Below are 15,796 nucleotides of genomic sequence, written 5' to 3'. Positions count from 1 at the left end.
TAAATGGATCACCTGGTATTGAGAAATAAAATCACTCCAGAGTTTTCCTGTTAGCTGGCAACTCTATAGTGTTTGCAGTGTTTTTTCTTTTTTGTCATCATTTTCTTTTTTTTCGCATCTTTATTGGAGTATAATTGCTTTACAGTGTTGTATTAGTTTCTGCTGTACAACAAATTTGTTGTTTTTTAATGAACTATCAGAAGGCTGGAATTTCATTTGTAGAGTTTTTATGCTAGCCATAGGTACATGACTCTTCTTCAGTTATACAAAGGTTAGTCGAAGCTACATATAAAAAAAAAATTCCCTAGAATTAGCCAAATTGAGATTATTACAGTGTTTTTGTAGACAACTTTACTTCATTTACAATCATGAGTTATAATGCTTTTAAGCATTCTTTGGATGATAAAATTCTCTTCTTTTTTTTCAATGCTTCATCATCAGTTTTTCTTGTTGGTGAACTGTAGTTGTATTCAGAATTAACTATAAGCTTGTTATAAAGTTTTACTCTTTTTTTACAACTGAATTTTGAAATAAAATGAATTCAGATCTTACTAGCTATAAAATCTTACTGAATTATTTTCACATTTTAATAAACTTGAGTATATTTTAATATTAGCAAGAGCCTATTTTCTATTTTTTATAGTTTTTCTTCTCGTATCAGTATAGTCTGTTTTAACCCACTGTATTCTTAGCTTGCAGAACACAAAGAAGTACAGCATATCTACAGTCTGGAGTCTCTTTGCCACTGCCCTTTTTATGAAGAGGCCATGCATTTAGTTGAAGAAGGAAAAATTTACTCAAGAGTGCTTAGGTATCATGCTTATGTTTATAAAAAATATTAAGATGCTATTGCTGTGTTTGTCTGATATTTGTTAAAAATATTTATTAGAATAGGGGAAAATATGTTCTAAGGCTCAAAACAAATTATTTTTACATGTTTTGTCAGTACTGAAAAGACATGTGTTTTTTTATTAAGGTCCCGAGGTTAAGCCTTGTTCGAGTCCACATTTGTAGTAGGCTTGATCTTAAATGCACTTTAACAGTTGTCTCCCCTGTTTATTACTTAGAACTGAAATGTTGGAGTGCCTAGGAGACAGTGATTTTCTTGCCAAACTTCACTGTATTCGACAGGCTTTTCAGGTATTTTTTTTAACAGTAAGTGACTTCACCCAGCCACTCATCCCCACCCTCATGCCATAGAGTCCAGCTGCATATAAACAGGACAGCCCTGTGCTCTTTATTATCCTTATTCCTACTGGCAAATAAAAAGTCTGCTAAGTTTATTTTTCCTGCCTGCTGTTTCCCTTCATTTGTCTTCATTTGTCATCCTCTGCTATAACTTCCTGGGTCTACCACATTTTGTCAAAATAGAATATTTTGTTGCTAAAGATGTATGTGTATAAATTGCTGCTTAAAATATAGATCCTTTTTCTTACTGTCAATTAGCATGTGTTCTAGAATATTTTTATTTGAATCAGATGTGAAATCATCGATTTCCTAAAATGAAATAAGGTCATTTAACAACAAAATTATCTTTATTTTTCTATGTTTTGGAGTTGTATAATATTTATTTTGGATTTTCTAATATGAAATTGAACAGAATTTAAATTCATATTTATCTCCCTTTAATCTTTTTTATTATATGTTCAAGAGCTATTTTTTAAGTATTTTTCTTTTTTAAAAAAATTTTATTTTATTTATTTATTTATTTTTGGCTGCATTGGGTTTTCGTTGCTGCGCGCGGGCTTTCTCTAGTTGCGGCGAGTAAGGGCTACCCTTCTTTGCGGTGCGCAGGCTTCTCACTGCAGTGGCTGCTCTTGTTGCGGAGTATGGGCTGCTTCTGTAGTTGTGGCTCGTGGGCTCTAGAGTGCAGGCTCAGTAAGCTGTGGCGCTTGGGCCTAGTTGCTCTGCAACATGTGGGATCTTCCCGGACCAGGGCTCAAACCCGTGTCCCCTGCATTGGCAGGCAGATTCTTAACCACTGCGCCACCACGGAAGCCCTCAAGAGCTATTTATATTTTAGTAACTTAGGACCTTTTCTGTGGTCTGCCTGCTGAAATAGAGTCACATGCCATGTATTGACTGTATTTGGGTTATTTATGCATAGATATGCTGTAAAGTCAAATGTCCATTCAAATTAATTATAGGTCTCTTTTTTCTTTGTTTGGGGATGGATATTTTTCAGGTAATTCTTTCAGAAACAGCCAACAGGATATTCCTTGCTGAAAGTGGGAGGAAAATTTTATCAGCGTTAATTGTAAAAGCACGAAAGGTAAACTTGTTTTGTTGGCAGGTTTTTTTATTGTTGTTATTTCAGTTGAGCTGAAGATTAAGATGCATTAAATTTTTAATAGAAGAAAATGTTTTTGTAGATAGTTACAAAGGTTCACATATTGAAAATAAATAACCCAGGGACTTCCCTGGCAGTCCAGTGGTGAAGAATCCACACTTCCACTGCAGGGGGCATGGGTTTGATCCCTGGTTGGGGAACTAAGATCCCTCATGCCGCGTGGCATGGCCAAAAAAATAAATAAATAAGTAGCCCAAAGAGCATTGATTTCTACTTGGGTTCATTTGTTTTCTTTGTATAAAGTTCACACTGTTTTGATCAAGTTGATAAATTATTCTCAGTTTGCCATAAAACTTGTGAGTGTCATGGTAAGAATTATCATTAGATCTGCTACTACAGCCACCACTATTGTTATTTCTAATACCTCTTCTCTTACGTCCTTCAATCCTGTTCGGTAAGAAGGTTCCAGGAAGTAGTATAGATCTCAGAAATCTGGAAATACAAATTGAGCTGCCTCTTACTCATCTTCATGGGACTGACAGAGGCAGAAGCAATGGCAAGAACTTTATGAAGACTGTGAGGAACCACTTTCCTTTATGCAGGTTGTGTCCAGATGATGAGGGAAAAAACAAAAACCAGACTTTCTCTGAGCCCTTTGAACACCTGGTTTTCAGACCCAGTCCCTTTGAACATCAGTTCCCTCATTTGTAGAATAGAATTTTATTTATGGTACCCTATTTCAGAGAGTTCTTAAAATGATTAAATACAGGATAAATGGGAAAGCAAATTTTTAAAAAATACAACATAAATTTAGGGTGATATTAACTACTTGCAATTCCCAATGTAAATCTTCTTTTTTAACAAGAAACAGAATGTTTAATGATTATATGAAAAAGTTCCATAGCATTATAGTCAAAGAAATTAAAATTAAAACAACACAGTAGCTTGTTCTGCCTATCAAATTGCTACCACTAGAAAGAAAATAAACCCAGTGTAAATCTTACGTTGCTTTCTTGGCCTTCCCAAGGCAGATAAACCCACTGATTTGAACTAGAGTTCCTCCAAAAGGAATAGAACTGCATCGAAAGCATTGCGTAGTATCTGTTGTAACTGAGTTTTCATCTTAAGGACTGACCTAAATAAGCACACATATTTGAGTAGTAAGCAGTTTGTGTATGACATTTTACTTAACATTCTTAGTCTTGGCTTCTGCAAAATGTTGGACTAACAAAATATTAAATCAAATGAATACGGCATCCCTTGAAAGTGCGTTTTAATTCAGTTACCTAACAGAATGAAGATCTAACAAACTTACTTGAAGAGTAACTTATTTACTTTGTAGGCTTGAGCCTTGTTATAAAGTCGGGCTTAGGATTAAAGTGTGTTTTCTTCTACAGAATCCGAAGAAGTTTGAAGATGTTTTTGATGAAATGATCTATTTTTTAGAGCAGACTGATCACTGGGATAGTACTGAAATGGAACTTGCTGCTAGAGGAGTAAGTTCAAATTTTTTATAATAGTTGTCCCCCTTAGTTATTTACTCAGAATATTTACATAATTTGAGGCAACTGTTTCCTTGTCCTTGTTAAATGACAGTAAAACCAATTGTGTGACGGTGGCTATGACAGAGTCAGAAACAAGAGCAACCACAGTCTTTATACATTGAGGCAGCAGGTGGAAATACTATTTTTTTAGGAAGCCCTTCATTCCTTCTCTCCCTCTCTTCCATCCAGAAGTCAATGAGCAGGCCCCAGCAGGGTGGTAATGGTAGCCTGCGCAAGGATGGTTTCAGCTAGGACAGTGGCAGCTCAGTGGGGCCAGGGAATTGGCTGCATACACAGGATCAAACAAACAATTAAATACATTAAGAATGATCAGAGCCAGATAACTCACTGTCAGAGAAGGCAGGTATAAAAAAGCTAGGATTGGAATTGGAGCTGTCAGTGTGAATTCATAGTTTACAATATAGATAGATAGGGAAATAAATAGAAAGGTTTGCATATACATAAACACACATAAACTTCCTAGCTCTATTCACTGAGAGGGTCTGGGAGCAGAAACACCTCAAAAGAAATTATTTCTAGCACACAGATTTTAACTTCTAAGTACCACTCTCCACTAAAAGGAACTAGGACTTTTTGGAAAAATGGCTGATTTCTGCGCTGGGTTAGAGAAAGCACATGATGAGCCTGGAATATTTTGTTGTTATGGAAGCTAAAAGAATGAGTTTGCAAGGGACTGAAAGGCTTTCTAGGCAGAGAAGACAGTAGGTGCAGAAACAAGGAGGCACAATCTTTCCTTCTCTGGTGTTCCCTCACTCAGTGAAGGAATTGGCATCCGTTCAGTTGCGCAGGCCCAAAACCTGGGACTCATGCTTTTACACGTCACTGGTCCTCGCCTACTTTATCATATTCATCTCTAAGTTTTGTCAATTTAACTCCTATATACCTTTCAGTTTCTGCAACTTTTCTCTGTTGCTGCCCGCCCCGTGGTAGTCTGAGTAACTGTTGTTTTCCCTTGGGCTACCCCAGCGTTTTGCATTCCCCAGTTTCTTGCCTACTTCTCCCCTCCTTGCATTCACTCTTCCTCCTCTCTGTTCTGCTCTCCACATTTCTGCCAAAACGGTCTTGAGCAATACAAATCTGAATATTACTCAGCCATAAAAAAAAAATGAAATCTTCTCATTTGTGACAACATGGTTGGACCTAGAGGGTATTATGCTGAGTGAAATAAGTCAGGCAGAGAAAGACAAATACTGTATGATTTCACTCATATGTGGAATCTAAAAAACAAAACAAATGAACAAACTTAACTAAACAGAAATAGAGTCATAGATACAGACAGGTAATTGCCAGATGGGAGGGGGATGGAGGGAGGAGAAGAAATAGGTGAGGGAGATTTAAGAGGTACAAACTTTCAGGTATAAAATAAGTGAGTCACAGGTATGAAATGTACTGTGTGGGGAATATAGTCAATAACTATGTAATATCTAGACTAGACTTATCATGTTGATGATTTTAAAATGTATGGAAACATTGAATCACTGTGTTGTATACCAGGAACTAACATAGTGTAGGTCAATTGTACTTTAAAAACAAACAAACATAATCATAGAAAAGGAGATCAGATTTGTGGCTACCAGAGGCAGGGGGTCAGGGGAAGGGGAATTGGATGAAGGTGGTCAAAAAGTACAAACTTCCACTTATCAGATAAATAAGTACTACAGATGTAATGTATAACACATTAAAGATAATGAACACTGCTGTATAAATATGAAAGTCATTAAGAGAGTAAATCCTGAGTTCTCAAGGAAAATTTTTTTTTCTAATTCTTTCGTGTTGTATCTATATGAGATGATGGTGTTCACTAAACTTACTATGGTAATCATTTCATGATGTATGTGAGTCAAATCATTATACCGTACACCTTAAACTTTTACAGTGCTGTATGTCAATTATGTCTCACTGAAACTGGGAAAAAAAAAAGAAATAGATTCATGAGTTACCAAAGAATAAAAAAGAAGATCTGATCATCCATCTCCCCTCCACCACTACCCCCCAAAATACTGTGAGGATAAAATCCAAAGTCATTAACCTGGGCCATAAACTGCAGGAGCTGGCCCTTCCTCCTGTCTCTAGGCACTCGCCCCCGTGCTGTAGAGAGCTGCGGCACACTTTCAGTGATACTCTTTGGCTCCACATCACTGTGTTCTTTCTTACCTTCAAGTATTGACAAGGTATTTCATGTACTTGGCTTGCCTCACTCCTTGAAAAAAGCCCTCACTGACATCCAGTCTAGATTAGACGCTCCATCATAAGCTTTCATAGTACCGTGTACTTTTTCCTTTACTGTGCTTATCACAGTTTTAATTGTGTATTTGTGGAATTATTTATTGCTGTCTTTTCCCCACTAACCTCTAAGCATATAGTTTGCTTACTGTAGAAGTCTCAGCACCTGGTACAGCATGTAGTACAATACAATTTGCATGAATGAATGAAAGAGCGAGAGGTTCATGATGTGGTGGGGAAGACAGGCAGATACACCAGTAACTAAATGACGGAACAGAGTGAGCATTGTGGATACCGTAATATTTGGTGGGCCAAAAAGTTCGTTCAGGTTTTTCCTTAACATCTTATGGAAAAATCCAAACAAACTTTCTGGCCAACCCAATAAAAGCATGAACAAAGAACTCCTAGAATAGAGTGGAGGGAGAGATTAATTTCACCTGATAGGATCTAGGAGGGAACAGCTGTCATGTGAATTATAATTTCTGGTGGTGAGTTCTCATACTTGTCTCTCTTCTTCCTCTGCTTTTGTCAGAGATATAATCTAATTCAACTAAAAATGTACTGCTGTTGTAATGTATCAGTATGAAGCCCTGGCTCAGACTTCATTTCAGCTCTATGTAGTAATAATTTCTGTTTTAACTTATAATTTAATGCAGGTGAAAAATCTAAATTTTTATGATGTTGTTTTGGATTTTATATTAATGGATTCCTTTGAAGATTTAGAAAACCCACCCACATCCATACAGAATGTAGTAAATAATCGCTGGCTAAACTCCTCCTTCAAAGAAACCGTAAGTGGTGGTTTACCTTTCTCAACCATTTAAATTTGATGAAAATTAGCGAGAATTGGGAAGATGGGGACTTCCCTGGTGGTTCAGCAGTTAAGACAATGCACTCCCAATGCAGGGGACCCAGGTTCGATCCCTGGTCAGGGAACTAGATCCTGCATGCTGCAACTAAGAGTTCGCATGCCGCAACTAAAAGATCCCGCGTGCTGCAACTAAGACCCAGTGCAGCCAAATAATAAATAAATAAATATATTTTTTAAAAAAAATAGGAAGATGAATAAGATTTATATATATATGTGTCTGCCTGTAGAACGACTGTTATGGAAACTGAGCTCATCCTTTGATATTGGGATCAGATGTGTATGATATATAACATCTGAAGATGAAATTTCCTTTTGGCTCTTCTGTCAGTCCCTGCCTTGACCTGGAGGACCCAGTATTTCTTCAGATCTCAAAAAACACTTGGATTTCAAACTAGTTCAGCCCTAACAAAAAATTATCTGTAACTGAAATGGCTCTATGACTAAACAAATATAGCAATTTCAGTGAAAAGACGATATATATATTTTTGGAGGAAAAAAAATATATATATTATAATACTTTTCCTTCAAAGTATGTTTTAACCATAAAAGATACATGTCTCCATTTCTGTAACTGATTTGGGACAGTGACGTTGATCGAAGTGGGGTCATGCCAGAGTAGGGTCAGATTCCTTCAGGATCCACTTGGGTGTTTTTGTCCCTGTCATTATGGTTATGTTTCTTAGTTCTTTATTTGAATAAGACTGTTGGTTCAACTCACAGCTATTTCCAGCACTACTATTCTTGAAGAAAAAAATATTACTTGAACTATAATTACCAAGTTCTTTGTCACCGGAGTCCACCCTTTTTCTTTTAGTGGCTGTGTATTTAATTTTAAAATTTATAAACATCTTTTCATTGATATTTACAAACAATAGAAGGAGCATGGACTATTTCTTTTTAGTTAATGTTTTAAACATTTTAGATCTTTAAACTTTGAATTTCTAATTAAAGTCACTCTTTTCTAAATGGAAAGTTTATATAGTTATAAATTTAAATCTTGCTTTTTCTCCTCTGTATGTGTTTAGGCTGTGGCTTCAAGTTGTTGGTCAGTGTTGAAACAGAAAAGGCAACAGATGAAGGTAAAATTCATTATGTCTTGGAGTTCTCTGTAAAGTAATTTGAAGCTCCTGTCAAAGAAAATTGTGAGTCAGTTCTCAGCGGGGGATGGCAGCTCGTAAGCACTGTCCCTCAAGCTAGATGAGTGATCTTTTGGCACTGCGTTGGCTTCTCTGTTTTTAAAGTTGCAAACAGTGCTAATAGACTTTTTTTTTCACTTAATGATATTTTAAGATTAAAAAAATTGTTTAGGGCTTCCCTGGTGGCGCAGTGGTTGAGAGTCCACCTGCCAATGCAGGGGACACGGGTTTGTGCCCCGGTCTGGGAGGATCCCACATGCCGCGGAGCGGCTGGGCCCGTGAGCCGTGGCCGCTGAGCCTGCGCGTCCGGAGCCTGTGCTCCACAATGGGAGAGGCCACAACAGTGAGAGGCCCACGTACAGCAAAAAAAAAAAAAAAAAATTGTTTAGCATAGTGGATTCCACTTCATGTAATCCAGTTGAGAAATGATGATTGATTAGCTGGTTTATTCAACTGAGAGCGCCTACCAAAAAACATCTCAAAGTCATATCCTGCTCGCACGCTCCGCCCCCTCCAGACTATCTCACCCACCACACACTGCTCTCACATATACTCCTGTGGTAAAGGAGGATGGACTCTGGGGTGAGGCTGCCTGAGTTCAGATGCCACCTACCAGCTATGACCTCAGGCAAGTCTTGACCTCTCTATGCCTTAGTTTTCTCATCTCTAAAGAAGAGCATAGTTTCCACCTCATGGGGTTTTTTGAGGGTTAAATGTAGTGTCTTAGAACAGTGCTTGACACAGTGCATTATGCACCTATAGGTTATTATTATTTTATTATCATTTGCCTACTGACCTACAGTATTTTGTCATGTCCATATTTCTAAGTCTGAGTCTTATACCTTTGAGATAGTATTGCCAAGTGCAGTGTTTCTGGAGCATAGTTCTCACAGCATCTGCAGAAGGTGCTTGTTAAAAATAATTCTGGAAACCATATATTTGCATAATTCTTGTTTCAAAGATGTTGCACAGGGTTGTATTGTACAACATGGGGAATATAGCCAATATTTTGTAATAACTGTAAATGGAATGTAACCTTTAAAAATTGTATAAAAAATGATTCTAAAGACCCTGTGTTTTTAGCAAGCTCCCCAAATGATTAGAAACTCTAACGTCTGAGAACCACTGGTTTAGGGCTGGGGAACAGACTTGTAGACTTAGGTTTGATTTTCGCACTAGCCATTATGATCATAGGCAAGTTACTGTCAGCTGACCTTCAGTTTTCCTGTTTGCAAAATGAAGTTAATACCTACCTCATAGAGCTGCTGTAAAGATGAAATGAGATAAAACATAAAATTAAGAGTAAATATAAAAAAGTTTAATAAGTAGTAGTTTCCATAATAATAATGATAGTAATATTATTATCATTATACCTAACCTTATTTCTTACTTCTTAGTATAAATCTCATGCTTTGGACTAATATTCTTCCTGTATCCACAGATAGCTATATATCTTACGTCTTGGGGAACTATTTCCTATCCTGGAATGTCATACTCTATCCTGTCTACTTAAATAAATTTTACCTACTGTTTCAGTTCACGTTATTCCTTGATGAAGCATGACTCTTCTACTTCAGCCTATGCTAACTTCATACCTGTCTGAATTCCTATTATAGTTAATATATATCGTTAATATAAGTATGGGATTTAGAATTTTAATATATGCAGATCATCTCTTAGACTACAGTCCATGTATCTGTGATAACTTTTTGGCCTTTACTAACTAGCTGTATGTGAGTTAGGGTAGGTTTTTTGTTTTGTTTTGTTTTGTTTTGTTTTGCGGTATGTGGGCCTCTCACTGTTGTGGCCTCTCCCGTTATGGAGCACAGGCTCCGGACACGCAGGCCCAGTGGCCATGGCTGACGGGCCCAGCTGCTCCGCGGCATGTGGGATGCTCCCAGACCGGGGCACGAACCCATGTCCCCTGCATTGGCAGGCGGACTCTCAACCACTGCGCCACCAGGGAAGCCCAGGATAGGTTTTTTAACCCCTCTGAAGTCTCACTTTTTACATGTTAAAATGATACTAACATGACCTAATTTTTCAGGAACGTCTTATTAAATTAAATAGAACCTAGCATATTATCTGGTATATAGTGGGTACTCATTAAGTGGTAACTGCTGTTATAATATATTTTTAATTTGAGGTTTAAAAGATGTCTTGGAGCCTGTAAAATAGAAGATAACTCCTCCAAGAGACAGGATCTTAAGGCATACTTATCCCCAGTAGATGCTATGACAAAATCTCACAGGATGTTATTTAACAAAGGAGATTTAGAAAGTTATTAATAAACTTAGAGAGTTTCCTAAATCACAACTGTATGTATTACTATTTCACAAGAAGGTGCATTGCCTAATTAAATGCTTCAATAATATCTGGTTCCTTAACTAAAAGTTAGAATTCTAGTAAGCATATTTTTGTGCTTAATCAATTAAAAATTCATTTTAGTCTTTTTCAGATAATCTAATTAAGTGATTGAGTAGAATTTCTTAAATTCTACTGAACTAGCTAAAACCATGTTGGTCTCATTCATCCTAAAAATTATACTGCTAAGGAACATTGTAGCATTCTTGTTATTGCTTGGTTACAGTACTGTGATTGCTTTTTTATGAGGTAAAAGTGCCTTGAAGAAATAATGTTTTCAGCAAATTGAAACTGTTGGCTAGGATATGAAATCTACTTAAAGCATTCTGTGACTCTAATAGTTACTTGTTAAGTGTATTAACTGTCTTATTAGGCTAGCTTATCATTGACCCTTGGTCTGTCCTTAAAAAGAGCTGGTCGTATGATGGATAGCAAGCAAATGCAAGAAGGTAAAAATAACTTGATTCTCCTTTACTTCGTAACAGATCCCAGATGGATTTTTTGCCCATTTTTATGCCATTTGTGAGCACATCAGCCCTGTCCTAGCCTGGGGTTTTTTGGGTCCTAGAAATTCTCTCTATGACTTATGTTGCTTCTTTAAGGTATGTTCAGTCATTGAATCATTTCTTTTTTCTAAACTGAAAAACGGATAAAGTTTTATTCTGTTTGGTTTTGTAGAAGAAGGTCATTTAAATGTAAGATTATAAAAGTCACCCATGCCAGTGAAACAGTATTATATAGATTTGGTGTTTTATCCTGGAGAAGATTCAACAAGTCCATTCACCTTATCAGTTCCTTCTGTAATGTGTACATGTTCTCATGTGTGTTACAATGTTAAACAAATTGCTATAGACAGTTCTGCATGCCTGGACACTTCTGAAATTTGTAAAACAAATAATATCTGTCTTTATTGCACATGTGGCAATTTAGAAATAAGTTCTAGTTAAAGGTAATATGAATGATAAAATCCCAGCTGTGAGAAATAAGGTGGGAGTTTAAAATTGTATTCCAAAGTCAGCAGTTTAAATTTACCAAAACACAAATTGCAGCTTGTTGCAGAAATTTCTGCCTGGCACAGTGCCAAGAAAAGTCTCACTATTTAATAGTCCTGAATTTAGGCTGAGTTTCAAGGAGCAAATAAAAGTAAACATAAGTATGAATTTGAAAGTTTTCGATGTTTGAAACTTTGGATGTTACTCTATACCCTTCACTTAAAAAATTAAATTATTTTGTTTATGTGCCGTTAATGTAACATTTATGTAAATGGTTTAGGACATTTTTTTTTTCCTGTCATTGAAAACTCAATTTTTGATTAATTTACTTGACCTCTCAAGTGTAAGGTATGTGTTTAGAGGGAAAAATTTGGACTGGGAATTAAGTATGCCATTAATGAGCACTCTGATTGTGGGCAAATCATGCTTTGTCCTCCTCCTCTTCATAAAATGAGGGGACCATACAGGTTGATCGCCAGCGACCCTTACAGATATAAAATCCAATGAAATCTATGAACTGTGCCTTCTTAGTACCTCTTAACAGTTGATTTCTGTAGGATAGAAATTAAATATTCCTGTTTTTTTGTACTTTGGAATTACTTTGTTTTCCATCATGGCATAACAACCTGAGACTTACTTAGTAGTATACAAGTTGCTTAAAATGGGTTTCAGCATAAGTATTAAGTTACTGAAGTGAAATATTCTTCACGATCTTCCACTGATTTGAGACCTGAAATTATTTTTATTTTTCACATGTCAAATCATTTTTGGTACATTTGAAATTTATAAGTTATAATTATTGGAAATAGTTTACTTTTCTGTCTTAAAGTAGTACCAGTGCCCATAGGTAACAATGAAAACTTCAATTATTGGGAAAGGACTAATAGTAGCCCCTTAGATTTATACAGTGCTTTAGTATTTACCAGCATTTCCCAGAGATTTTTTTTTAACATCTTTATTGGAGTATAATTGCTTTACAATGGTATGTTAGTTTCTGCTGTATAACAAAGTACATCAGCTATACATAAACATGTGTCCCCATATCTCCTCCCTCTTACATCTCCCTCCCACCCTCCTGAGATTTTTTTTTTTAATCATTACATCAGCCCTGAGTAGTAAAAATGACAGGTAGTAATTATCCCTTATTTTACAGAAAAAGAAAATGAGACTCCCCAAAAAGGTTTAATCACTTGTTCAAGGTTCCTTTTCTATTGAGATTTGAAATTAGTAGTGGAACTGACCCCTAATTCATTGTTTGTTACAATATTAGTAACTATTTAGTTTTAATATAATTTTGGTCTAATAAGTGCCAATTTGTTTTGTGTTCATTTTCCAGAATCAAGTTCTTTTCTTTCTCAAAGACATTTTTGATTTTGAGAAGGTGCGCTACTCCAGTATAGAGACTTTGGCTGAAGACCTCATGCAGTTGCTTATTCGCCGCACTGAACTTTTAATGGCCTATCTTGGAGCCGATGCACTGAGGCATACAAGTAGCTGTATAAGTAGTCATAGTCATGTTATGCCCAGTGGCCTATTAGAAGCCAAAGTACAATAAGTATCATAAAAATCAGACAATTTCAGTGTGCTATGAAATATTTTAAGGTAACTATTGATTTTGTAACATATATTACACAGAATTGGTGGATATGGACTCAGGGAGGGAAAAAAAACCTAGTAAAGAATGAGTGAGTGTACTGTACTTACACAGAAGTTCTGTCATTGAATCCCCATGTAGTGTATCCAAAGTGCTTTTTTTTTAATCTTAAGGTAATAATCTTTGTGAAATGTATATTTTACAGAAATACTGCTTGAATTGAAACCAGTACTTGGGAGTTAATTGATTTGTTGTCTTGAAGCTGTCTGAAATGTCCAGTTTCATTCTCAAAAGCTTTGTTTTTATGCTTTGCACCTGGAATATATATACTTTAGCCAAGACTTTTATGGCCCACACATGCAAGAATATATTACTCCTAGTGTCAACAAAGTTAACTTTGCCTGAAAATGTATTTTTAATTGTAAAGTTATTTGTTGTTTCATCAAATTTAGGCAGTAGTGGTGTTTAATACGTACTGCTTATGTTATTGCTTGTGCATCTGCTTAAGTATTTGAATCAAAGAAATTGTAATAGCCGAGTATCATTACAGAACATTTAAATGAATTGCCACTGAGAAGTTTACAAGTTTATATTAGATTACTGAAGTTTCCAAAATACATTACAGTTGGTCCTATGTTACAATAGAGAGACTGAAGAAATTTCTTCTATCTTGGTATAGATTAGAACATTTCCCTTGAATGAATATTGATTAAAAATATAACACTTATTAACTATGACAGGCAATTAAAATTTTTCCATGTAGTTTTGAGACCATCTCCCAACATCCTAGGGTATTAATCTTGATACACTAAAATCATTTCTTCTTTCTCCTTGTGCAAAACTGGCTTTTAGTTGTTTCTATAGAGAACTTAGCACACTGAGAATTTGTCATATTATAACCATATTTTTAAGTTATTCATTGATACTTTGAATCTTAGGGAGGTCTTGAAGGTTTTTCCCCCGAATATAGAACAAAATATTTTTTAATGGTATGGAAGTATGTTTCCTGTCCTTTATGATAGATGTATGAACAAGTGGGTTGTTCATATGAATAAGGTTCTTCAGAGTATATTAGATACTTTCAGAGTTGTATTAATTTTGTGTGTAAATCATATGCCACTTATTTAGAGTGGCTGTCTGAGTAAAACAATAGATTGGATTTGTTGATTTTGCTCCTAAAGTGGGCTTTATTCATTTTAGGAGTGAGTTATCCAGAAGGATCTAAAATATATTTTTTTTAAATGCATTTTTAAAGTGCCTAGTTTCTGATGAATGAATAGAAAATGAAAAGTGGGGAAAGAAGAATAATCTTTTAAGGTTTTAAGTTTATATATGTGCCAAATTTATGTAATATTAGTTACAAAATAGGACATTCAGAACCTTTATGCTGTTTGCATGTACTGTGTTCCATAATGTATAGGTTACAACATTAAACAATATGAAATATTGCTCTAATATTTTTTGGGTATATAGTTCCTTGACTTTTCTTACACATATTACATATATTCTTAATTTAACACTTGGCTGTTCATAATTCTTATTGTTGATGGAGGAGTATCCTTAGAGGTATCAAAGCTAAAAATTGCATTATGTAATATTTTACTTTTTTAATCTGTATCCTGTATTTTGGTTTCTTGTTGAGGTACCACCGGCCTTGAATGATTCACACACGTACACACGTGTGCACACACCTATTCCCATCATTGTATAAGCAAGATAGTTATTGCTTATGTTAATTTTCCTGTTTGGGGGACTGAATGTTTTAAGCTGTGGTTTTATAAACAATGCTATAAGTAAACTTAATTACTTTATTATTTGAGGAGGATATTGTTTGAAATCTGTTTTGAAGAATTGCACTATTTAATAATGCTGCTAGTACATGAAACAACTCTGGGAAATTTATTTCATCAGGTAAGATGAATGGCTTTCCAGAAGGTGTTTTTTCTTTTACACTTCACCTTAAAAAAAAAAAGAAATTGTCCATATTTAAGAGCATATCAACCTCAAATTCAGTGCTTGAGGTTGGTTAGTTTCTGGTCATTTCAGAAGCTACTACCTTAGTAAGAGGCTTTCTATGTGGCCTTTGACTTAAGAGACAAGAATGACCAAATAGACTTTCAAGGTAATAGGTATAGAAAAAACCCTCTCTATTATAAGGGAAGAAACTTGACCTTTCTAAAGAAACAGCTCTTAAAAATGTTTCTGACCACTGAAGAGTACTTGAGGCGTATGTTCCAATTTCAGTTTGCCTTGAAATTGGGTTAAAAGCAGTTTTAAAAAATAAAAAGTAAGTAAATTAGTCCAGAGCCTTTTAGGATAAAACCCTATTTAACACTTCTTCATGGTAGTATTATCAGAATATTGCCTTTGCCACCGTGAGTTCTACCATCTACTTCCCTATGTGAATTATAAGAGGACCTTGAATTAATCATGAGAAAATGCATTTTTTTTCCTCCTGTTTTCTGGAAGAAAAAAGATAAGTGTTCAGGTGATTTATATTTGATGATTTTTTTTTCTATTTTGGTTTCTCTACATCTTTGTTCAACTAAAAGGCTAGTTATTTATTCTTGCAGGATTGTGATATGTTTATTAAATGTCAAAATGAGATTCTTTTTAAAAAGAAGGCAAGTTTTTCATAGTGTTATAGTCAGCTCCAAAGAACTTTTTCCTTCTCATAAAAAAATTTTTTATTTGTATATATTTATTGTGATTCTATTAATTTGTTGAATTAACTGACTTCATAAAAAATATTTACAAACTT

At 35.3% G+C, this 15,796-nt stretch overlaps 1 protein-coding gene across 3 annotated transcripts in view; it reads left to right on the top strand.

The window, feature by feature from the left end:
* Nucleotides 1-12,996, top strand: part of MIGA1 (mitoguardin 1) — a gene marked incomplete at its 3' end in the record, with an annotated part of 87,548 nt that extends 74,552 nt beyond the window's left edge. For 2 of the 3 annotated variants that reach the window (XM_082863120.1, XM_082863122.1), the window contains 8 exons: nucleotides 693-811; nucleotides 1,068-1,140; nucleotides 2,186-2,272; nucleotides 3,688-3,786; nucleotides 6,735-6,869; nucleotides 7,975-8,028; nucleotides 10,935-11,051; nucleotides 12,778-12,996. In XM_082863120.1, the coding sequence (XP_082719246.1) occupies nucleotides 693-811; nucleotides 1,068-1,140; nucleotides 2,186-2,272; nucleotides 3,688-3,786; nucleotides 6,735-6,869; nucleotides 7,975-8,028; nucleotides 10,935-11,051; nucleotides 12,778-12,996 (903 nt within the window). Of the gene's footprint in view, nucleotides 1-692; nucleotides 812-1,067; nucleotides 1,156-2,185; nucleotides 2,273-3,687; nucleotides 3,787-6,734; nucleotides 6,870-7,974; nucleotides 8,029-10,934; nucleotides 11,052-12,777 lie in introns of all 3 variants that reach the window. The other variant, XM_082863121.1, reaches the window with a different exon arrangement.
* Between the last annotated feature and the right edge of the window lie 2,800 nt (nucleotides 12,997-15,796).

The sequence above is a fragment of the Leucopleurus acutus genome (assembly GCF_964270905.1).
Source record: "Leucopleurus acutus genome assembly, chromosome: 2".
Lineage (NCBI taxonomy): Eukaryota > Metazoa > Chordata > Mammalia > Artiodactyla > Delphinidae > Leucopleurus > Leucopleurus acutus.
This window is presented reverse-complemented; position numbering and strand designations above follow the sequence as displayed.